Below are 25,218 nucleotides of genomic sequence, written 5' to 3'. Positions count from 1 at the left end.
ATAAATAAACGTTAAAAAAATTTTAAAAAAATAAATAAAAATTTTTAAAACGTTTATTTATTTTTGAGACAGAGAGACAGAGCATGAACGAGGGAGGGGCAGAGAGAGAGGGAGACACAGAATCAGAAGCAGGCTCCAGGCTCTGAGCCATCAGCCCAGAGCCCGACACGGGGCTCGAACTCACGGACCGTGAGATCATGACCTGAGCCGAAGTCGGACGCTTAACCGACTGAGCCACCTAGGCGCCCCCAGAATTCAGTCTTTTAAAACAATAAGTAAGTCTGTAGTTGAGCTGGACAATTTTTCTGGCTTTGACTAGGCTCACTCTTAAATCTGTAATCATTTGAAGGTTGCTTGGCAGCTTTGCTGATCTTGGCTGGGCTCTCTCCATTTTTGAGGGTTGCCATCTATGTCTGTCTGCTGGACTGGAATGACTGGAACAACTGGGGTAACTTGGCTCTGCTGCTCCCAGTATCATCTTACAGTGGGCTAGCCTGGGCATGTCCTCATGGTGAAGGCAGGGGAACAAAAGAGCAAGTGGGGGCACCTGGGTGGCTCAGTCGGTTGAGAGTCTGACTTCAGCTCAGGTCATGATCTCATGGCTTGTGGCTTCAGGGCCCCTGTCGGGCTCTGTGCTGACAGCTCAGAGCCTGGAGCATGCTTCAGATTCTGTGTCTCCCTCTCTCTCTCCACCCCTCTCTTGCTCATGCTCTGTCTCTCTCTGCCTCTCAAAAATAAATAAACATTAAAAAAACAATAAAAAAAGAGCAAGTGGAAATGTTTCAAGCACTTTTTTTTTAAAGCATCTGTCTGAATCATGTATGATAATATCCATTGGCTGAAGCAAGACACGTAGCCGGACCCAGAGACAACAAGCAGGGCAGATTGCTCTGCTGTAAATAGGAGGATACAGCAAAGTTTTGGGGGAAAGGGCTTGGATATAGGAAGAGGTATAGAGTTGGGGATCATCAGTGTAATCAAATTACCACAGTACCTTGTATGACATAGAAAAAGGTATCATGGATGCATGGGTTGGCAAGTAGGAAACCCCTTCATATAGAGAAAAAGACTCCTTTTACTCTGGGGAGAGGTCAGCTCCATACCAGGAGGCATAGCACAGCAAAGGGACCAAAAGCTAATTTCTCCCTTGACAGAATGTTATGTGCAGTGCATAACCTGCCCTACTATACTTGGTAGCCCTGTCCCTATTCTGGTGCATTTCTTCATCTGACAGATATTGTTTCAGATTCTTTTCCCACAGAATTTTCTTTGCTGGATGAGACTGATACCCCCAGATGATGTCTGACTTGGCTTCTATTCCTTGATAACAGGTGGGAGCTGCTTTCAACAGTCCAAAAACTCGTGAAGAGCTTAATACCATTGCATCAAAGCCTTCTCGTGATTATGTGTTCCGGGTGAATAACTTTGAAGCTCTGAAGACCATTCAAAACCAGCTTCAGGAAAAGATCTTTGCAATTGAGGGTAAGCTAAGGTTCTATATTCCTGTAGCAGCTCCAGAGGCAGTTCCTTATCTCCAAACATGCATTTCCTCTTTAGTAGCTAGAACCTCTTAACCCTTGATATCCTCTCAGCATTAACTCTTTCTCCATTTCCTCTAGTTCCCAGCAACTCTGGCCTCACTTGGTCATTTCCTTTGAAATCAAAGAATGTAGACTTTATATTTACTTTGTAAGCCTTGGCTATAGGCTGAAAAATTGGAGGATAAGGGAGCCAAATCTCAGATAGTATTTTTCAAAAAATTTAGATATGTTACCAACATTTGTCTGTTTGAGTCACTGCTGTATTTCCAGTGTCTAGAATAGTGCCTGGTACATAGAGAGTTCTCAATAAATGTTTATTGAATAAATTAATTCAAAAATTAGGGAAAGGTTCATACACAATCTGGATTTATGGTTTCTCTTGAAAAGTTGGAAGGTTAGACTGCATTCCTACTTGGCAAAAAGAAGGTGGGACCAAATTGCCACCTTCTCTTTAAAAGGAGTACATGCTTTCTAGTGCAACATAGCTCCCATATGACTCTCTTTTTGTTTGGTCAACATAACATTTGAGTTCCCAGCTCTTCTGCTTTCTTTAATGTAGAAAGTGCTCCTCCTCACAGGTACTCAGACAGGAAGTACCAGCTCCTTTGAACATGAGATGTCTCAGGAAGGCTTCAGTGCTGCCATCACCTCTGTAAGTGGTCCTTTATTAAATTGTGATGGGGCAAGAAGAAGGGAGAGAAGAGGTGCAAGGGTATGGTAGCTTTTATCTGCAATTGGTACTTGTTGGGAGGCATGTCTTTGATGGGGAGCAGTGGTCCCTTTTCTTTTCCTTATCAGACCTTTTTTTTTTTTAAATGAGATATAGTGGACATGTGGTATTATCTTTAGGTATACAACATAATGATTTGATGTATGCATGTATTGTGAAATGATCAACACAATAAGTCTGATTAATATCCATCACACATTTAGGTAAAAAATTTATTTTTCTTGTGATGAAAACTTTAAGATTTATATTCTTAGCAACTTTCAAATACCAATACAGTGTTATTAACTATACTTACCAGGGTGTACATTATACCCCAGACTTTATTTTATAACTGGAAATTTGTACCTTTTGACCACCATCACCCATTTTGCCTACCTTCCCAACAAATTGCCTTTGGCTACCACCAATCTGTTCTCTGCATCTATGAGTTCAGTTTTTGTTTTGTTTTAGATTCCATATATATGTGAGATCATACCATATTTGTCTTTCTCTGACTTGTTTTGCTTAGCATAATGCCCTCAAGGTCCATACATGTTACAAATGGCAGTGTTTCCTTCTTTTTTTATGGCTGGTTAATATTCCATTGTATTATATATAACATTTTCTTTATCTGTGCTTCAGTGGATACTTAGATTATTTCCATGTCTTGGTTATTGTAAATAATGCTTCAGTGAACATGGGGTGCAGATATCTTTTTGAGTTAGTGTTTTCATTTCCTTCATTTCTTTCTTTTCTTTTTCATGACAGTCATTCTAACAGGTGTGAGGTGACATCTCATTGTGGTTTTGATTTGCATTTCCCTGATGATTAGTGATGTTGAGCACTGGCCATCTGTATATCTTCTTTGGAAAAATGTCTATTCAGATCCTCTGCCCATTTTTAATCAGAAAGTTTTTGCTATTGAGTTGTAGGAGTGCTTTATATATTTTGTATATATCAACCCCTTACCAGAGATATGATGCACAAATATTTTCTCCAATTCTGTAGGTTACCTTTTCACTTTGTTGATGGTTTCTTTTGTTGTGCAGAAGATTTTTAGCTTGATGTAGTCCTATTTGTTTATTTTTGTTTTTGTTGCCTTTGCTTTTGGTGTCAAACCCAAAAAAATCCTTGCCACGATCAACGTAAAGTTGCTTACCACCAGTTTTATTCTTGGAGTGTTATGGTTTATGGTCTTATGGTCCATTTTGAATTGATTTTTGTAAGTGATGTGAGATAGTGGTTCAATTTCATTCTTTTGCATGAGACTTTTCACTTTTCCCAATCCCATTTATTGAGAGACTGTCTTTTCCCCATTGCATATTCTTGAATCTTTTGTTGTAAATTAATTGACCGTACATGTATGGGTTTATTTCTGGGCTGTCTATGTATTCTGCTATATTTATCTATATGTTTGTATTTATGCCAATACAATACTGTTTTGATTACTATAATTTTGCAATATAGTTTGAAATCAGAAAACATGATGCCTCCAGCTTTGTTCTTCTTTCTCAGAATTGTTTTGGCTATTTGGGGTCTTTTGTAGTTCCATACAAATTTAGGATTGTTTGTTCTATTTCCATGAAAAATGCCATTGAAATTTTGATAAGGATTGCACTGAAGCTGTATGTTGCTCAATCTTGTTCTACCTTCTTTCCCAGAATGATCTCTTGCTAGGTGCTGTGGGAAGCTTTGACTGGGCTGGTGGAGCTTTTCTGTATGTGTCAAAGGACAAATTCACCTTCATCAACACAACCAGGGTAGATTCAGACATGAATGATGCTTACTTGGGTAAGTGGAGACGGCAGGGTAACTCTAAGAAGGGGTCTTGATAGGGCATACCTCAACTAGCATAGACATCACTGGATCGTTCAAAGGCCCTTGGAATAAATTTAAAGACAGAAATTTCAAAATTTCATTTTAGTTATGTTAAAAAAGGGGGATATAGTGCAGGGTCCAGTTATCCCAACCTACTAAGCATGGGGCTACTGCAGTGCCCCTACTCTAAGGATAGGTCTCCTAGAGGGGGCTGAGTCTGTGAAGGAAAGCACTTATCCTCTCAGATCACCATCTTCAGGTTATGCTGCCGAAGTCATATGGAGGAGCAGGGTGCAAAATCTGGTTCTTGGGGCACCTCGATATCAGCACACTGGCCTGGTGGTGATGTTTAGAGAGAATGCTGGTACCTGGGAGACCAACACTGTTATCAAGGGTAGCCAGGTAAGTGCAGAGTATGTGGAGCATAAATGTGCAAACAGAGGCACCCTGGGAGCTTGACATTCCAGTATGGGCATCACCAGGTGCTATGTGTATCAGAGTTTTGTAAAGGAGCTTTCAGAGGGCTTTGAGCTGGACAGTCACAAGAATAAGCTTTGTATTTGAGAATGTTGTGTTTTCACTTTTCTAACTACAATAAATAATGACACTTGACTTGTGCAGAGCTTTCTGTGAGTCTCCCTGTGCAAAGAGCTGGTATTTAACCAGTACATAACCAGTATAGCCATATTAGTTATTAGAATATGGAAATAATTCCATATCTGTCAATCAATAGATGCTTTCCTTAGATTAATGCTTTCTTCCCCCTCCCTTGCACTCTGGTCTCTTCCTCATTATTCTTTGAACTTCCCCAAGATTCAACAACTATGAGGTGAGACAGGGCATCTCAGGGGACCTTTTGGACCTACTTCATCTAAGCCCATAGTCAGTGCCTGAGCAATCCTAACAGTTCAATATTTTGATTAAAAAAATTTTTTTTTCAACGTTTATTTATTTTTGGGACAGAGAGAGACAGAGCATGAACGGGGGAGGGGCAGAGAGAGAGGGAGACACAGAATCGAAAACAGGCTCCAGGCTCTGAGCCATCAGCCCAGAGCCCGACGGGGGGCTCGAACTCCCGGACTGCGAGATCGTGACCTGACTGAAGTCGGACGCTTAACCGACTGCGCCACCCAGGCGCCCCAATATTTTGATTTTTTAAAATGTTTATTTAATTTTGAAAAGGAGAGAGAGACAGAGTGTGAGCGGGGGAGGGGCAGAGAGAGAGAGAGACACACACACACACACACAGAATCTGAAGCAGGCTCCAGGCTCTGCACTGTCAGCACAGAGCCTGATGTGGGGCTTAAACTCATGAACCATGAGATCGTGACCTGAGCCGAAGTAGGACCCTTAACCCACTGAGTCACCCCGGTGCCCCTAGCAGTTCAATATTTTGAATATCACCCTGAAAAAGCAGTGTGGTTGCATCTTATGTGTAGCATCATATGTGGTGTGAGACACAAAAGTTTCTAGTTCAAATTATCCTTGAAAATTCCTGAAATAGGGTTGCACTCGTGTCTGTAGTTCTGTGTGTATTCCTTTCATTTTTATCACTGGCTCACTTTGGTCTGCAATTAATGCATCATATGTGGATACCTGATTGCTCTGATACCTGAACAGCTTGTCATAATTCTTTGCCATAGTCAAATTCTTCATATGGTCTTTTCATAGTTTTTATCAACACATAAAACATAGGCATCAGTGCCTGACACATATAAGGGGTAGGGTGGGGGAGAATACATAGGGGAATTCTAGGAAGTCAAGTGTGAATGTGATGCTACTTCTCTGTTTTAAGTGTGTGTGGTCCAGAATTACATGGAGAAGGCTGGATGGTCAACTCTTTTACCATACACAGGTATTACACATGCAAATTAGAATCAAGGATGATGAATACTAAACTGGGACAGTCTGAGTGTTATGAGAGTAAATGGGAGGGATATTCACACAAGGATGTTAAGGAAAGTTTCCTAGAGAAAGTGACAATTGATGTGGAAGAACTAGAGAAATGAAGAATGTGGAAAGAAGAGGGCCAAAGGAAGGAGAGAGCATGAGACACAGTTCAGAGTGTGTGTATTGGGGTTTTGGGGAGTGTGGGTGAAAACACTGGGAAGAACTAGATTAATGTCAAATCTATCACTCCCTCCATTTCTAATGAAATCAGCCTGGTCCATGCCATCATTTCCTTGGACCTAGCTTTAGGTTCCTGTGGGTCTCCCAAAGTCTTATGTTTCCTCTCTTTAATCCATAGAGGGAGAGTGAACTTTCTAAATGAGAAACTGTTGATATCAATCTTCAGTTTAAAACACTTGCTGTTGACTGCAGACCAATATTCAATAAAAATTTAAATCTATAAAAATGATAATGCATCACAATCAAGTGTAGTTAATCCCATGAATGCAGGGCTTGTTCAATAATGTTCCAGAAATGGACAAGCTGATTATAAAGTTCACATGGAAATGCTAGGGACCCAGAATAGTCAAAATATTTGAAAAAGAAGAATTTCCAATGTCAAAACCTACTACCAATCTACAATAATCAAGACAGTGTGGTATCAGTGTAAAGATAGACCTACAGGTCAATGGAATAGGACGAGGGGTCCAGAAATAAACCTATACATCTATAATCAATTGATTTTTGACAAAGGTACCAAGTTCATTCAATAGGGAAAAATAATCTTTTCAACAGATGGTGTTGGGATAACTGGATATCTCCTACCTCAAAATATACAAAAATTAATTCAAAATAGATCAAAGACCTAAATGTAAGAACTAAAGCTATAAACTTCTTAGAAGGACTCATAGGTAAATTTTTGTAATTTTAGATTTGGCAGTGGTTTCTTGGATATAAAACCACAAGAACAATAAAACAAAGAAAAAATAGATAAATTTGGCTTCATCAGATTGAAAACTTTTGAGCATCAAAGGACACTATCAAGAAAATGAAAAGGATGGAAGAAACTATTTATAAACCACATATCTGATAAAGATCTGGTATTTAGAATATATAAAGAACTCTTACAGCTCAACAATAAAGAGACAAAACATGCAATTTAAAAATGGGTATAAGATTTGAACAAACATTTCTCTAAAGAGGATATATACAAATGGCCAATAGGCACATGAAAAGATGTTCAACATTATTAGTTTTTAGTGAAAGACAAATCAAAACCACAATAGAGATATCACTAGAATGACTAGAAAAGAATATTCACTTTTACCACTCCTATTCAGCCTTGTACTGACAGATGTAACCAGTGCAACAAGACAAGAAAAAGGGGAAAAAAGCATACAGAGTGGAAAGGAAAAAAATAAAACTGTCTTATTTGCGGATTACATGTTGCATGGAAAATCCTAAAGAATCTACAAAAAAGGCTCCTATAATTAATAAGCTATTTCATTAAGTCATACAGAGAAAGACAAATACCATATGTTTTCATTTTTATGTGGATCCTGAGAATCTTACCAGAAGTCCATGGGGGAGGGGAAGAAAAAAAAAAGAGGTTAGAGAGGGAGAGAGCCAAAACATAAGAGACTCTTAAAAACTGAGAACAAACTGAGGGTTGATGGAGGGTGGGAGGGAGGGGAGGGTGGGTGATGGGTAGTGAGGAGGGCACTTTTTGGGATGAGCACTGGGTGTTGTATGGAAACCAATTTGACAATAAATTTCATATTAAAAAATAAGCTATTTCAGTAAGTTCTTAGGTTACAAGATGGATATATAAAAATCATTTGCATTTCTATACTACCAATGAACATTTGGAAATTTATTTTTTATTTTTATTAACTTGTTTTATTTTTTATTTTTTAAAATTTACATCCAAATTAGTTTGCATATAGTGCAACAATGATTTCAGGAGTAGATTCATTAGTGCTCCTTACCCATTTAGCCCATTCCCCCTCCCACAACCCCTCCAGCAACCCTCAGTTTGTTCTCCATATTTATGAGTCTCTTCTCTTTTGTCTCCCTTCTTGTTTTTATATTATTTTTGTTTTTCTTCCCTTATGTTCATCTGTTTTGTCTCTTAAAGTCCTCATATGAATGAAGTCATATGATTTTTGTCTTTCTCTGACTAATTTCACTTAGCGTAATACCCTCCAGTTCCATCCACGTAGTTGCAAATGGCAAGATTTCATTCTTTTTGATTGCTCCATTGTACATATATACTCCATTGTACATATATACCACATCTTCTTTATCCATTTATCCATCGATGGACATTGGGCTCTTTCCATATTGGGCTATTGTTGATAGTACTGCTATAAACATGGGGGTTCATGTGTCCCTTCGAAACAGCACACCTGTATCCCTTGGATAAATGCCTAGTAGTGAAATTGCTGGGTCATAGGGTAGTTCTATTTTTAGTTTTTTGAGGAACTTCCATACTGATTTTTAGAGTGGCTGCACCACCTTGCATTCCCACCAACAATGCAAAAGAGATCCTTTTTCTCCGCATCCTCGCCAACATCTGTTGTTGCCTGAGTTGTTAATGTTAGCCATTCTGACAGGTGTAAGGTGATATCTCATTGTGGTTTTGATTTGTATTTCCCTGATGATGAGTGATGTTGAGCATTTTTTCATGTGTCGGTTGGCCATCTGGATGTCTTCTTTGGAGAATTGTCTATTCATGTCTTTTGCCCATTTCTTCACTGGATATTTGTTTTTTGGGTGTTGAGTTTGATAAGTTCTTTGTAGACTTTGGATACTAACCCTTTATCTGATATGTCGTTTGCAAATATCTTCTCTCATTCTGTCGGTTGCCTTTTAGTTTTGCTGATTGTTTCCTTCGCTGTGCAGAAGCTTTTGATTTTGATAAGGTCCCAGTAGTTCATTTTTGCTTTTGTTTCCCTTGCCTCCAGAGACGTGTTGAGTAAGAAGTTGCTGCAGCCAAGATCAAAGAGGTTTTTGCCTGCTTTATCCTCGAAGATTTTGATGGCTTTCTATCTTATATTGAGGTCTTTCATCCATTTTGAGTTTATTTTTGTGTATGGTGTAAGAAAGTGGTCCAGGTTCATTTTTCTGCATGTCACTGTCCTGTTTTCCCAGCCCCACTTGTTGAAGAGACTGTCTTTATTCCCTTGGATATTCTTTCCTGCTTTGTCAGAGATTAGTTGGCCATACATTTGTGGGTCCATTTCTGGGTTCTCTATTCTGTTCCATTGATCTGAGTGTCCGTTCTTGTGCCAGTACCATACTGTCTTGATGATTACAGCTTTGTAGTATAGCTTGAAGTCTGGGATTGTGATGCCTCTTGCTTTGGTTTTCTTTTTCAAGATTGCTTTGGCTATTTGGAGTCTTTTCTGGTTCCATACAAATTTTAGGATTATTTGTTCTAGCTCTGTGAAGAATGCTAGTATTATTTTGAAAGGGATTGCCTTGAATATGTAGATTGCTTTGGGTAGTATTGACATTTTAACAATATTTGTTCTTCGTATGCAGGAGCATGGAATCCTTTTCCATTTCTTTGTGTCTTCTTCAATTTCTTTCATAAGCTTTCTTTCAGTGTATAGATTTTTCACCTCTTTGGTTAGATTTATTCCTAGGTATTTTATGGTTTTTTGTGCAACTGTAAATGGGATCGATTCCTTGATTTCTCTTTCTGTTGCTTCATTGTTGGTGTATAGGAATGCAACCAATTTCTGTGCATTGATTTTATATCCTGCAACTTTGATGAATTCATGAATCAGTTCTAGCAGTTTTTTGGTGGAATCTTTTGGGTTTTCCATATAGAGTATCATGTCATCTGCGAAGAGTGGATGTTTGACCTCCTCCTGGCTGATTTGGACGCCTTTTATTTCTTTGTGTTTTCTGATTGCAGAGGCTAAGGCTTCCAATACTATGTTGAATAACAGTGGCGAGAGTGGACATCCCTGTCTTGTTCCTGACCTTAAGGGGAAAGTTCTCAGTTTTTCCCCATTGAGGATGATATTAACGTTGGGTCATTCATATATGGCTTTTATGATCTTGAGGTATGCTCCTTCTATCCCTGCTTTCTTGAGGGGTTTTATCAAGAAAGGATGCTGTATTTTGTTAAAAGCTTTCTCTTTATCTATTCAGAGGATCATATGGTTTTTGTCCTTTCTTTTATTGATGTGGTGAAACACATTAATTGTTTTGTGGATATCGAACCAGCCCTGCATCCCAGGTATAAATCCCGCTTGGTCGTGGTGAAAATATTTTTTAAATGTATTGTTGTATCTGGTTGGCGAATACCTTGTTGAGGATTTTTGCATCCGTGTTCATCAGGGAAATTGGTCTATAGTTCTCCTTTGTAGTGAGGTGTCTGTCTGGTTTTGGAATCAAGGTAATTCTGACTTCATAGAAAGAGTTTGGAAGTTTTCCTTCTGTTTCTATTTTTTGGAAGAGCTTCAAGAGAATAGGTGTTAACTCTTTCTTAAATGTTTGGTAGAATTCCCCTGGAAAGCCATCTGGCCCTGGACTCTTGTTTTTTGGCAAATTTTTGATTACTAATTCGAGTTCCTTACTGGTTATGGGTCTGTTCAAATTTTCTATTTCTTACTGTTTCAGTTTCAGTAGTGTATATGTTTCTAGGAATTTGTACATTTCTTCCAGATTGCCCATTTTATTGGCATATAATTGCTCATAATATTCTCTTATTATTGTTTTTATTTCTGCTGTGTTGGTTGTGATCTCTCCTCTTTCATTCTTGATTTTATTTATTTGGGTCCTTTCCTTTTTCTTTTTGATCAAAGTGGCTAGTGGCTTATCAATTTTGTTAATTCTTTCAAAGAACCAGCTTCTGGTTTCACTGATCTGTTCTACTGTTTTTTCGATTTCGATATCATTAATTTCTGCTCTGATCTTTATTATTTCCTGTCTTCTGCTGGTTTGGGGTTTTATTTGCTGTTCATTTTCCAGCTCCTTAAGGCGTAAGGTTAGGTTGTGTATCTGAGATCTTTCTTCCTTTTTTAGGAAGGCCTGGATTGCTATATACTTTCCTCATATGACCGCCTTGCTGCATCCCAGAGATTTTGGGTGGTGGTGTCATCATTTTCATTGACTTCCATATACTGTTTAATTTCCTCTTTAACTTCTTGGTTAGCCCATTCATTCTTTAGTAAGATGTTCTTCAGTCTCCAAGTATTTGTTACCTTTCCAAATTTTTTCTTGTGGTTGATTTCAAGTTTCATAGCATTGTGGTCTGAAAATATGCACCATATGATGTTGATCTTTTTGTAGTTACTTAGGGCTGATTTGTGTCCCAGTATATGGTCTATTCTGGAGAAAGTTCCAAGTGCACTGGAGCAGAATGCATATTCTACTGCTTTGGGAAGAAATGTTCTGAATATATCTGTTAAGTCCGTCTGGTCCAGTGTGTCATTCAAAGCCATTGTTTCCTTGTTGATTTTTTGATTACATGATCTGTCCATTGCTATGAGTGGGGTGTTGAAGTCTCCTACTATTATGGTATTACTATTGATGAGTTTCTTTATGTTTGTGATTCATTGATTTATATATTTGGGTGCCTCCACATTTGGCACATAAATGTTTACAATTGTTAGGTCTTCTTGGTGGATAGACCCCTTGATTATGATATAATGTCCTTCTGCATCTCTAGATGCAGATTCTAGATTGTCTGATATAAATATGGCTACTCTGGCTTTTTTTGTTGACCATTAGCATGATAGATGGTTCTCCATCCCCTTATTTTCAATCTGAAGGTGTCTTTAGGTCTAAAGTGGGTCTTGGAAACAGCATATAGATGGATCTTGTTTTATTATCCATTCTGTTACCCTATATCGTTTGATTGGAGCATTGAGTCCATTGACGTTTAGAATGAGTACTGAAATATATGAATTTATTGCCATTATGATGCTTGTAGAGTTGGAGTTTCTGGTGGTGTTTTCTGGTCCTTTCTAAACTTTGTTGCTTTTGGTATTTATTTATTTATTTATTTATTTCTCTATCTATCATCTATCTATGTTTTTTTTCCCATCTTTTCTCCCCTCAGAGAGTCCCCCTTAAAATTTCTTGCAGGGCTGGTTTAGTGGTTACAATCTCCTTTAACTTTTGTTTGTCTGGGGAACTTTTTATCTCTCCTTCTATTTTGAATGACAGCCTTGCTGGATAAAGAATTCTTGGCTGCATGTTTTTCTGATTCAACACATTGAATATATCCTGCCACTCCTTTCTGGCCTGCCAAGTTTCTGTGGATAGGTCTGCTGCAAACCTGATCTGTTTCCCTTGTAGGTTAGGGACTTTTTTTCCCTTGCTGCTTTCATGATTCTCTCCTTGCCTGAGTATTTTGTGAATTTGACTATGATATGCCTTTTTGATGGTCGGTTTTTGTTGAATCTAATGGGGGTCCTCTGTGCTTCCTGGATTTTGATGTTTGTGTCTTTCCCCAGGTTAGGAAAATTTCTGCTATTATTTGCTCACATAACCCTTCTACCGCTATTTCTTTCTGTTCCTCTTCTAGGACCCCTATGATTCTGATGTTGTTACTTTTTAATGAGTCACTGATTTCTCTAATTCTTAAATCATACTCTTCTGCCTTAATCTCCTTCTTTTTTTCTACTTCATTATTCCCTGTAAGTTTGTCTTCTGTATCGCTGGTTCTCTGTTCTGCCTCATCCATCCTTGGGGCCACTGCATCCATCCATGATTGCAGCTCAGTTATAGCATTTTTAATTTCATTCTATTTTTTTTTACTCATTTTATCTCCACGGAAAGGGATTCTAATCTATTTTTGACTCCATCTAGTATTCTTATTATCGTGATTGTAAATTCTAGTTCAGACATTTTGCATGTATCTGTGTTGGTTAAATTCCTGGCTGTTGTTTCTTCATGCTCTTTCTTTTGGGGTGAATTCCTTCATTTTGTCATTTTGAATGGAGAAAATGAATTAATGAGGTAGAAAAATTAAAATAAAAAAATTAAAGTTAAAAATATTAAAATTAAAAAATTAAAACATACACACACACACAAATCTAATAAATGATGCTAGATCCTAGATGTGTTTTGGTCTGGGTGTTGACAGTGGTTTGACAGATTAGAGAAAAAAAGTGAGGGGAAGGAAATCGTTTGAGAATTTGAAAAAATGAATACAGTGAAGTATGCTAAAATGAGATGATGGGAGTAAAATGGAATTTGAAAAAATTTACACAAAAGTAAAGAATATAGTAGGAAAAAATTAAACAAAAACATTTTTAATAAGAAGTAAAAATGAAAATGAAATTTTCTCTTTATGTATTCAAGAAAAAGAAAAGAAACAAAAAAGAAAAAAGAGAAAAAAAATCATTTGAAAATTTGAAAAAGTGAGTACACTGTAGTAGACTAAAATAAAATGATGGGGGCGCCTGGGTGGTGCAGTCGGTTGAGCTTCCGACTTCAGCCAGGTCACGATCTCGCGGTCCGTGAGTTCGAGCCCCACGTCGGGCTCTGGGCTGATGGCTCAGAGCCTGGAGCCTGTTTCCGATTCTGTGTCTCCCTCTCTCTCTGCCCCTCCCCCGTTCATGCTCTGTCTCTCTCTGTCCCAAAAATAAAAAAATAAAAAATAAATAAAATAAAATGATGGAAGTAAAATAGAATTTGAGAAAACTTACATAAAAACAAAAAATATAGTAAAAAATTAAAGAAAAATATTTTTAGTAGAAATTGAAAATAAAAATGAATTTTTTCTCTTTATTCAAGAAAAAGAATAGTGTAAAAGAGAAAAAACAAAGAAAAAGAAAGAAAGAAAATTGAACAGATGGACCTACTAACAGATTGAAATAGGACTGATATTACTTTGTTTTCCCCTATACATTAGACCATGTAGCGCTTTATAGTCCATAAACTAAGCAGGTGGTGAGACTTGTGTTCTTGAAGAGTGAGGTTGACCCAGTTGGGCAGGACTCAGTGTAACATCTCCATTCTCCATTAGATGGCGCTACTAGCCTACTGGGGTGGATTGTTGTTCATGCGTGGGAGCGGTGAAAATGGCATAACCCAGCTGCCCAGTCTCTAGTATGGGAACTCTGTTCTCTCTGATTAGCAATCGCATGTCATTAATCATTATGGAAATGCAAATTAAAACCACAATGAGATACTACTGCATACTTATTAGAATGATTAACATAAGGAAATAAATTGGTAATACCAAGTACCGGCAAGGGTATGCAATAACTAAAACATTGCCATCTGAATGAAAAATAGCATGCCTACTTTGGAACCAGTTTGTCAATATCTTATAAAGTTCAATATGCAGTTACCATATTAGTAATCCCACTTTTAGGTATTTATGTAAGAGAAATAAAAAGAGATGTATACATGAAAAACTGTATGTGAATGTTTCTACTGGTGGTATTCATAATTGTCAAAAACTAGAAACAATCCAAGTGTCCCTCAACTGGAAAATGAATCAACAAACTGTGGTACATCCATACAATGGAATATCAGAAATACTGGAAATTTAAAGGAATGGACTACTGATAGAACAACATGACTACATCTTAAATGCTTTATTATACGTGAAAGGAGCCAGACGTGAAAGGTTACATACTATATAATGGCATATATATAACATTCTGGAAAAGCCAAAACTATAGGGACAGAAAATCGAGCAGTGGTTGCCAGGAGTTGGTGTTTGAAGGAAGCGGTTGATTACAGCAGGGTATGAGGGAATATTTTGGGAGTGGTGAAACATATATTTTGATCATTGGTGGTGGTTACATGACTTTATGTGTTTTCAAAACTTATAAAACTATACTAAAAAGTCTGAAATAGGCGTGTCTGGGTGGCTCAGTTGGTTAAGTGTCAGAGTCTTGATTTCAGCTCAGGTCATGATCCCAGGGTTGTGGGATCGAGCTTCATGTTGGGCTCCTCGCTGAGTGTGGAGCCTGGTTAAGCTTCTCTCTGTCTCTCTTCCTCTGCCCTTCTCCCCTGCTTGTGTTCTCTCTCTCTTAAAAAAAAAGCTTGAACTTTATTGTATGCCAGTTATACCCTAATCAACTTAACCTAAAGACAAAAAAATCCTATTGACTTTAGGTTAAAGCTTAAATGCCTTTATTGGGACATTAGTGAGGTCTCCTTCAATTGTGTGTGGGGCAGAAATCAGATTGCAGTGAGTCATGTGTGACGTCCCCTGCACTTTTCCTTCCTAGAACTTGCGCCCGTTTGAAATTGCTAAATACTCCTCCCTGTTTATCTGTTACTATTTCCCTCTGCTCCACTCTGCTGTACTGAGAGCTCTGGAGGACACTGTTTTTCCACTACACAGACTTATGCTTAGCAAATAGCAAATACTTGCTGTTGAATGAATGAATGAATGAATGAATAAACGGATGAATTTTGTTGATGAATTCTACATATTGACATTAAACATATTTTTTAGAACATACTTTAAAAACTATTTTAAAAGATAGACAGTACTTCTCAATATCATGCAAAAAAACCTGTAGCAATAGTTATTTTTAATCTAAGCCAGTTGATTCCTTACTAGCAGGACAATCAACTTTGAATTTTTTATCCCCATCCCCACCCACAGAGATTTACAATATATTGCAAAGATATCCTGTGTGCTCTTCCAGGCTTTTCTGTGTAGTTTCCAATCCAACTTCTTCTTTGCTATATTAATCATCTCCTTGGAACACCATTTGGGGTAAATCCTCAGCCAATGCCCATCAACTCTATATTTTTCTCTAGCTAGCAGTACACTCAAATGAGAATTTGAATCATATGGAAGATCACATTTGCTCCAAAGGGCTTTCCCTGGCTGAAATTATTTTCCTTCACAGGAAGAAAACACTCACACTTTGATTTTGGTGGCAAGAGATATATGTGTGATCCTGGACTCATCTCTTTCAGATTGGCTCCTACTTTGGGGCCTCCCTCTGCTCTGTGGACATGGACAAAGATGGCAGCTCTGACCTGGTCCTTATTGGGGCCCCCCATTACTACGAGCCGACAAGGGGGGGCCAGGTGTCTGTGTGCCCCTTGCCTCGGGGGGTGAGTAGCTGATGGGGTCTGGGCTGGGTGGGGCCTGGGCATGAGCTGGGAGTTGCCCAGGTTGGGACCTGACACTGTTTTTGTTCAGCAGAGGGCTAGATGGCAATGTGAGACTGTTCTCCATGGGGTGCAGGGCCACCCCTGGGGCCGCTTTGGGGCAGCCCTGACAGCGCTGGGAGATGTGAATGGAGACAAGCTGACAGATGTGGCCATTGGGGCCCCAGGAGAGCAGGAGAACCGGGGTGCTGTTTACCTATTTCATGGAACCTCAAGACCGGGCATTAGCCCTTCCCACAGCCAGGTGAGGCCAGGTCACTGTCCCTGTCATGACAGTAGCCTCTTTGCTGATGTGTACTTTTCTTTCTTTTCTTTCTTTCTTTCTTTCTTTCTTTCTTTCTCTCTTCTTCCTTTCCTTGTTTGTTTCTTTCTCTCTCTCTCTTCCTTGGTGTCCTTCCTTTCTTTTTTAACGTTTATTTATTTTTGAGAGAGAGAGACAGTGAAAGTGGGGGGAGAGGCAGAGAGAGAGGGGGACAGAAAATCCCAAGCAGGCTCTGCACTGTCAGCATAGAGCCCCATGCTTGGCTTGAACTCATGAACCATGAGATCATGACCTGAGACGAAGTCTGGCGCTCAACCGACTGAGTCACCCAGGTGCCCCTCTGTCTGTTTCTTAAATTTTTAAAAAATGTTTTATTTATTCTTGAGAGGGGGGAGGGGCATAGAGAGGGAGACACAGAATCCAAAGCAGGCTCTAGACTCTGAGCTGTCAGCACAGAGCCCAACACAGGGCTCAAACCCACAAACCGTGAGATAATGACCGAAGTCGGGCACTTAACTGAGTTACACAGGTGCCCCTTTCCCTTTCTAATTCAGCATCCTCAGAGCTGCCAGATCAATTCTCCCAGTACTGGATTTTTAGAATCTTCAAAAATAATAACACACTTCATAGAAATTCTTACCACAACTATAGGAGGTGCATGGGGGCACAATCACCCCCTCTTCACAGATGAGGAGATTAAGGCTCAGAGGTGGTTAAGTGGTTGGCTGGGAGTGTTGGGATGCAGGCTTTCCTTTCTTCTGAATCTCAATCTTGGTAGAGTGACCAGTAGTCCTGGTTTGCTCAGATCTGTCCCAGTTTTAGTGCTCAAAGTCTTGAATCTCAGGAAACCCCTACAGTTGGTCACCCTACAGGACTACATGTTCATGGGTTGGTGACCTATACAGCCACACAGAAGGGCCCTGCACTTGGTTTAATGCTCTGTTCATGCTTTCTTGAAATTCTTAATTTTGAACAGGGTGTTCTGCATTTTGTTTGTTTTTTTTGTTTTTTGTTTTTTGTTTTGGTACTGGGTCCTGCAAATTATGTAGTCCATCTTGATGGTTGGTCACCTGAAATCTTGGTCACCACAACTGGTTTCCTCTCTAAAATGGCTCCTTGCTTCTTGCTAGATGGAGCCCACTGTTTGGAGGGATCCCAGAGTCTGGTTCTCTCCCATCACTGCCAGCTGAGACCATCTGGTCTTCTACCCTTGGATCTCTGACTTTTTTCCAGCCTTACCTTTTTCTTATGTTCTTTTTCTCTCTGTCCCCCATCGCTTCTACCAAATCCCTCACACCAGAGTTTCAATCCTATGAACGCATTAAAATTACTTGAAGGCCTTGGGACACCTAGATGGCTCAGTTGGCTAAGTGTCCGACTTCAGTTCAGGTCATGATCTCACGGTTTGTGGGTTCAAGCCCTGCATTGGGCTCTGTGTTGACAGCTCAGAGCTTGGAGACTGCTTTGGATTATGTGTCTCCCTCTCTCTCTCTGCCCCTCCCTCATTCATGCTCTGTCTCTGTCTCTCAAAAAAAAAATAAACAGTAAAAAAATAAAATTACTTTAAGGTCTTAAAAGGCACAGATGCCTGGGCTCTGCTAATAAGAGCTCCAGTTTAATTGGTCTGGGGCAGTGTGCCAGCTATCAGTAGAGTTTTCCAGCACTATTTAGAAAAATTTCAAATTCATAACAAAGTGAAGGAATTGTACAATGAACACCCATATATTTACAACCTAGAATCTACAATGAACATTTGACTAAATTTATGTTATCACAGATCAAACCTTTTATTCATCCTACTTCTATCCATCCATCAGTCCATCTTGTTGTTTTAAACTACTTTTTAAAAAAAGTTTTTAGAGAGAAAGAGTGTGTGTGCACATGAGCAGGGGAAGGGCAGAGAGAAAGAGAGAGAGAGAATCCCAAGCAGGCTCTGTGCTGTCAGCGTGGAGCCTGACATGGGGTTTGAACTCACAAATTATGAGATCATGACCTGAGCCAAAACCAAGAGTCATATGCTTAACTGACTAAGCCACCCAGTGCCATTGTCCATCTTATTTTTAATGAATTTTAAAATTCTAATTCAAAATAAGTTGCAATGCCCCTAAATAGTTCAGTATGTTTATCATTAACTAGAATTCAATATTTGCTTACTGTTGTTTTTAGGATAAAGTTTACAGACAGGAAATGTGCAAATCCTTTGCCACTCAGTGATTTTGATAAATGCATACACATGTGTAACCCACACCCTTATCAAGATATAGAACATAATCACCACTCCAGAAAGTTCCCTCCTGCCCCTTTCCAGTTAATTTCTGACCCCACTCCATTCCAGAGAAAAGCACTGTCCTGATTATTTTCCACCATAAATGAGTTTTGCCCATTCTAGAATTTCATATAAATGGAATAGAATGAGATGCAGGTCCCAGTATTTTTAAGACACTTGCTAGTTGCTGCCAGGGATAAGGAGCACTGCCTAACCCACTTCTCTCTGCACCAGGGAGACTTTTTCCACACACAATTGTATGAATATTGTAATTAGGCCTCTTTTCACTGACACCTGTTGCTTCTCTGTGTCAATGCAGTGTGAAGGCTCTGATTTTACTTTATTTTATTATAAAATCTTGACATGCTCGTATAAATTTATTAATCTAGAGTAAACAGTGAAAGCCCTAGTTCCCTCTCCTTATCTGCATCATAACTCACTTTGCAAAGGAAAACAAAGGTAAGGGGAGGGTGCTTTATATGTACACACACACACACACACACACCCCACAGACCCAGGAATTAAAAACAAAGGCCAAAAGGATTATCCTCTCCTTTTCTACTGTTTACTATCTTATCCTTTTCTACTGTATGCATTTTTTTACTTGCGTTTTTCTTTATGATTGAGGATAAGGTTGGTCAGTGTTTGGATAAGTAAATATGCTGTGGATCTCCCAACTGTGTAATTTTACTTTACAGCTAATGACAAAACAAAACTTCCTCCAAACAGAATACAATAAATTTTTCTCAAAAAACGTTGAGGTATAATATACATACACTAAACACATAAATCTTAAGTGATGAATTTTCACATATCTGTGAACCCAAGTAAGCACCATTTAGATTTAGATATAGCATATACCCAGCATCCCATGCTTCCTCATCCTTCCTTTCAGTTAACAAAATTTGTAAAAAATGTGGTAAAATATATATTACATAAAAGTTTTCATTTTAATCATTTTAAGTGCAAAATTCAGTGGCATTAAGTACATGACAAGATGACTTTTAAATTTTCTATTTATTTGGTTGTTATTCTTTCAGTGTTATTCTTGCACATAGATTAAAGAGTAAAAATTGTTCTTATATCTCATTATGAAAAATAACAATCAACACACTCACACTGCAACTTCCTCTTCATTTTCCCTTCTCTTGAGGAAACTTTATTTCAGATTTTTCAATTATTGTCTATACTCCCCAATAAGATGATTATTTTGCTGCTTCTTGACTTTTATTTTAGCATTGACTTCCCTCTATGAGAGGTGAGCTCTCTTTCAGAGGGCTTGCCCCCTCGGCCCTTTCACCTCTTTGCCCCACTCCTTACATTTATATGAGAATTTTGGTAGATTGATATTCAGTGTTTGCATTATTTTGACATGTCAATGATATTAGGTGAGTCAAATAGCATGCTATGTCACTTCTTTCCTTTTTTTAAAAGTTTTTTTTAGATGTTTCATCATTTTGAGAGAGAGAGAGAGAGAGAGAGAGAGAGAACATGAGCAGGGGAGGGGCAGAGGGAGAGGGAGAGAGAATGTCAAACAAGCTCCACATGGTCACCACAGAGCCTGGCGTGGGGTTCAGTCCCACGAACTGTGAGATCTTGACCTGAGCCAAAATCAAGTGTTGGACATTAAACCACCCAGGTGCCCCTGTAATTTCTTTCCTGTAAAACTTTGTCCTGGAAAACCTAGGTGATTGAAGAAAACTTTGGGTATCATCTCAAGGCTGTGGTCTAAAGCTGAATGGTTGCCCTAATTCCCTTAGAAGTTATAAGAGATGAGACTTGAGTGGAACCCAATCTGTCCTCTTGGGTGACTTTGGGTAACCGAGTTACACACTTCCCTATTCTTTCCCACTCCCTTTCTCTCCTCTTTTCTACCTTCAGCGGATTGAAGGCTCCCAGCTCTCCCCCACACTACAATATTTTGGTCAGTCACTGAGTGGGGGCCAGGACCTCACAATGGATGGACTGGTGGACCTGGCTATAGGAGCCCAAGGCCATGTACTGCTGCTTAGGTAAGAAATTCTTTTATAGCACACCAAATATCTTCCCTTTCAGGAGTGGCTTTGCTGTCTGAAGGCCCCTGATGGTCCTCTGGTGTCCCTACAGATCCCAGCCTGTGCTGAGACTTGAGGTGACCATGGAGTTCACACCCAAAGAAGTGGCAAGGAATGTGTTTGAATGTCTTGCAAAGGTGGTGAAAGGTCAGACTGCTGGGGAGGTTAGAGTTTGCCTTCGTGTCCGCAAGAATACACGGGACAGGCTAAGAGAAGGTGAGGCTGGGTAGGTAAGTCTGAAAGGGTTAAATAACTGGAGATATTGATGGGTGTCCCAGTGCAGTCTTCCTAGCCTTCTGGCAGTCCAGAGCAAACTTCCACAGGCTTCTACAGCCTTTTCGAAGCTTGGCTGGAGTGAGAAGACAGTTCCCTGACTGGGTACAGAGGCCCAGAAAACCTCACCAGAAGTGAGCATGTGGCACTCCTTTATTCTCTCAGTTCTCCAGAGAAACAATGGCCCCACATCTGTGAAATAACCAGGATTTCTTTTAAGTCAAGAGATAACTCATTTAAAGGGCAGGTTGAGTTGATGAAGCTAAACACAAGTTCAGAAAACATTTAGGCATGACATTTTATCACAACTAACTTGACTTCCTCCTTGTCTCTAATCTGAAAGAGTGGCATTGTGCTGGGTGTGGGGGAATTATAATGATGGTACTAGAGAGAAATGAGGGAATAAAATTAGGTTTCTAACAGTAATCTTACTAGGCTGAGGAGACAGCTTGCATGGCTAGACATTAATATAAAAGTGTTGGAGAGTAGAGAATCATGTAGAAGGTGCCCCCAAACCTACATATAAATTCCTTTCAAGTCATAGGCTGACTTCATCAGCACTGTATGTCTAGATCAATACTCTAAGAAACTCAGTAGAAGACAGCAGCCAAAGAGTTGTATAGAAGTTCAGCTCCCTAGTGCTGGGGAAACAGAAATTTGAGAGGGGTATTGGTAAGCAACTTGGTCTTTCTATTGGAACAATGTGTATTCAGACCAGCAACTAAGAGAAACAATAGAGAATAGAAATAGACCCACAGGTGATTCAGAAATTGGAGTTATTAGGAATCTAAAAAACAACTACAGTTAATATCTTCAAGAAAAAAAGAGAAAATGATGGAGAACTTCAGAAAAGACCTGGAATTCATAAAATAGAGTAAAATGGAAACTATAGAACTGAAAAATACCCTGACTTAAATTAAGAATTCAATAAATAGATTTGATAGTAGGTTCAAAGTGGAACAAAGAATTAGTGAACTGGAAAGTAAATCAATTGAGAGTGTTTAGATTAACACACACAGAGAAAAGAGGATGAAAAATACAGAAAAAAATCGTAAGACATATGGAGCATGGTGAAAAATTTAATAAACGTAATTTGAAATTGAAAGAAGAGAGAGAATAAGAAAGAAGCAACAAAATAGAGGGAATTTTTTTCTTTTTTTATTTAAATTTACTTACTTATTTTGAGAGAGAGAGAGAGAGAGAGAGAGAGAGAGAGAGACAGAGAGAGCACAAGCAGGGGGAGAGGCAGAGAGGAGAGAGAGAATCCCAAGCAGACTCCAAGCTGTCAGTATAAGCCTGAAGTGGGGCTCATGTGAAATCATGACCTGAGTCAAAATCAAGAGTTATACCCTTAACTGACTGAGCCACCCAGGGTTCCCAGTAACAATTTTTTTTAAACTAATGAAAGACATCAAGATTCTCTGCCAAAACAAAGCAAGATAAATATAAAGGAAACCATACCATAGTACATTATACCAATGTATATGACATACATTGTACCATTCCAAGGCACAAATTACTGAATGCCAATGACAAAGAGAAAGAAGTTAAACGCAACCAGAAAAATATACTTAGTTTTCTAGTGTGTAACAGAATAGCTACTATTTTTTGAGTACTTTCTGTGTGGCAGGACTGTGATAAATGCTTTATAGACACTATTTCATTTCATTTTCACCACTGAGAAGGTACAATTATCTTCCTCAACTTAAAAATAAAGAATGGACAGGGTGCCTGGGTGGCTCAGTCGGTTAAGCATCCAACTCTTGACTTGGGCTCAAGTCATGATATCAAGGTTTGTGAGTTCGAACCAGCTGGCTCTGTGCTGACAGCATGGAACCTGCTTCGTATTCTCTCTCTCCCTCTCTCTGCCCCTCCCTTGTGTTCTCTCTCTCTCTTAAAAACATTAAAAAAATAAGGAATGGAGACTCAAAGAGGTCAGGTAGCATGCCCAAAGTAGAGCTGGGCCTCAAACTCATGCTTGTCTGACTCCAAAGCTGGGATCCTCACTACCATGCTGCCCTGCCCCTTCAGGAGAGATTCAGAGCAACATCACATATGACTTGGCTCTGGAGCCAACTCTCCCACATCCCCGAGTTGTCTTTGATGAGACAAAGAACAGCACACGCAGACAGACAAGAATCTTGAGGCTGAATCAAGAATGTGAGACCCTAAAGCTACTGTTACCGGTGAGCAAGGGTTGGCCACACTCCTGGGTCCTCCATGCATGGGGTGGGTTTGGGAATCTAAGGAGGGCAAACCCTCAAACCCCCTACTATCTCTCAGTATTGTGTGGAGGATTCAGTGAACCCCATCATCCTGCACTTCAACTTCTCTCTGGTGGGGAAACCCTTGTCCTTATTCGGGAACCTCCAGCCAGTGCTGGCTGTGGATGCACAGAGACTCTTCACAGCTTCGGTGAGTTCTGGAGTTGGGGTCCTTCAGGGTCATGGAAGACACCAGAGGCCAAGATTGTTGAAGAACATTTTATTTCATTTCACATAATTTTATTTCAATATTTTATTTTATTTTGACTTAAATTTTAGTTAACATACAGTGCAATATTGGTTTCAGGAGTAGAATTGAGTGATTCATCACTTACATACAACATCCAGTGCTCATCACAACAAGTTCCCTCCTTAATACCCATGACCCTTCTAGTCCATCTCCCACTCACTTCCCTCCATCAACCCTCAGTTTATTCTCTGTCATTAAGATTGTCTTGTGATTTGTTTCCCTCTCTTCTCTCCCTATCCCCTTCCCATATGCTCATCTGTTTTTTTTTTAAGTTCCACATATAAGTGAAATCATATGGTATTTGTCTTTCTCTGATTGATCTATTTTATTTAGCATAATACACTCTAGCTCAATATTTTATTGTTTCATTTTATTCTTTCCTTTTTTTCATCATACTTTATTTTTTTGTAGTTTCCTTTTGAGCAGAATTGTGGCAGTGACAACATTTGCCATGATGACCTCAGCATCACCTTCACTTTTATGGGGTGAGTTTCTTTTCCTCACTGCTACCTGAAAACCTGCACCACAACCTGGTGCTCTGTTCTGGCCTCTGAGGGAGCCTGGAACAGAGCAGCTGCTTTGGAGGTGTTTGTGTGGTTGCCCCATTTACTGTCTTCTCTCTCCAAGAGTCTGTGCCACCAGAGTAGACTTGCCACATGGAGGGCCTCAGCGTCTCACGGCCTGGCTTGTTCTTTCCACAGTCTGGATACCCTGGTGGTGGGTGGTCCCCGAGACCTGAATGTGACATTGACTGTGAGAAACCAGGGCGAGGACTCCTACAGGACTCAAGTTACCTTCTTCTACCCACCTGGCCTGTCCTATAGGAGGATGTCAGTGACCCAGGTAGTCAAATCCTTCTCAGGATCTGACTTTGCTTTCCTTGTCCCCACAGGTTCTGGTTCACATTACCATCTCTGTCTCCCTTGCCTTCCAGAAGCAGCGCTCACAGCGACCATGGCGCCTGACTTGTGAGTCTGAAGACTCCACCAATGGGCCCGAGGCTTTGAAGAATAGCAGCTGCAACATAAGCCACCCCATCTTCCCAAACTACTCAGAGGTCAGGCTGCTGTCCCCCTCTCCCTTTCTCTTTTGTCTTTTTCTGAATTCTTTTCTTATTTTTTAAAAGTAGAGGCTCCTTTTTTGTTTTGAAAAATAGCTTTACTGAGATACAATTCGTATACCATACAATTCACCTATTTCAAGCAGACAATTGGGTGGCTTTTTAGTATGTTCACAGAGTTACATATTCATCACCATGATCAATTTTAGAATATTTTATTACCTCAAGAAAAGATGCTGCTCTCCTCAGCCATCAATTCTAGTCCTCTCATTTCTCCAAGCCCTAGGCAACCACTAATGTATTTTCTGTCTCTAGGTTCACCTATTCTGGACACTTCTCATGTATATTTGCAGCATCTACCAATATTTTCTTTTTACTGTTGCATAGTATCCTGTTGTATGGAAGCACCACATTTTATTTATCCATTCTTTAGTTGATAGACATTTAAGTTGTTTCTTCTATTCTTTTCACTGTCTCTCCTCTCTCTAACTCCAGATCACCTTTAATATCACATTTGGTGTGGAATCTGATGCTTTCTTTGGAAACAGACTACTACTCAAGGCCAATGTGACCAGGTGTGCTGTGCCTATCTTACCCCCTTTGAGGCCCCAACCCCCTGCCCAGGATGGACCACTGCCATCTCCCCACTGGTTCTCTCCTCAGCTTAGTCAGTTATTTATTCATTCATTCAATAAATACCAACTGAGCACTCACCATG

The 25,218-nt window shown here is 39.5% G+C and overlaps 1 protein-coding gene across 9 annotated transcripts in view; it reads left to right on the top strand.

The window, feature by feature from the left end:
- Positions 1-25,218, top strand: part of ITGAM (integrin subunit alpha M) — a 41,446-nt gene that overhangs the window by 12,413 nt on the left and 3,815 nt on the right. For 6 of the 9 annotated variants that reach the window (XM_045047787.1, XM_045047790.1, XM_006942119.4 and 3 more), the window contains exons 9-22: positions 1,332-1,482; positions 2,120-2,193; positions 3,912-4,041; positions 4,328-4,470; positions 15,874-16,014; positions 16,103-16,315; positions 20,481-20,611; positions 20,706-20,869; positions 22,958-23,112; positions 23,210-23,341; positions 23,852-23,925; positions 24,142-24,283; positions 24,375-24,497; positions 24,996-25,075. In XM_045047787.1, coding sequence (XP_044903722.1) covers positions 1,332-1,482; positions 2,120-2,193; positions 3,912-4,041; positions 4,328-4,470; positions 15,874-16,014; positions 16,103-16,315; positions 20,481-20,611; positions 20,706-20,869; positions 22,958-23,112; positions 23,210-23,341; positions 23,852-23,925; positions 24,142-24,283; positions 24,375-24,497; positions 24,996-25,075 — 1,853 coding nt within the window. The remainder of the gene's footprint in view (positions 1-1,331; positions 1,483-2,119; positions 2,194-3,911; positions 4,042-4,327; positions 4,471-15,873; positions 16,015-16,102; positions 16,316-20,480; positions 20,612-20,705; positions 20,870-22,957; positions 23,113-23,209; positions 23,342-23,851; positions 23,926-24,141; positions 24,284-24,374; positions 24,498-24,995; positions 25,076-25,218) is intronic. The other 3 variants (XM_045047788.1, XM_045047786.1, XM_045047791.1) reach the window with 2 other exon arrangements.

This window comes from Felis catus, chromosome E3 (assembly GCF_018350175.1).
Source record: "Felis catus isolate Fca126 chromosome E3, F.catus_Fca126_mat1.0, whole genome shotgun sequence".
In the NCBI taxonomy this organism is placed as follows: domain Eukaryota; kingdom Metazoa; phylum Chordata; class Mammalia; order Carnivora; family Felidae; genus Felis; species Felis catus.
The sequence above is the reverse complement of the archived record's forward strand: the minus strand, read 5'-3'. Positions and strand labels throughout refer to the sequence as shown.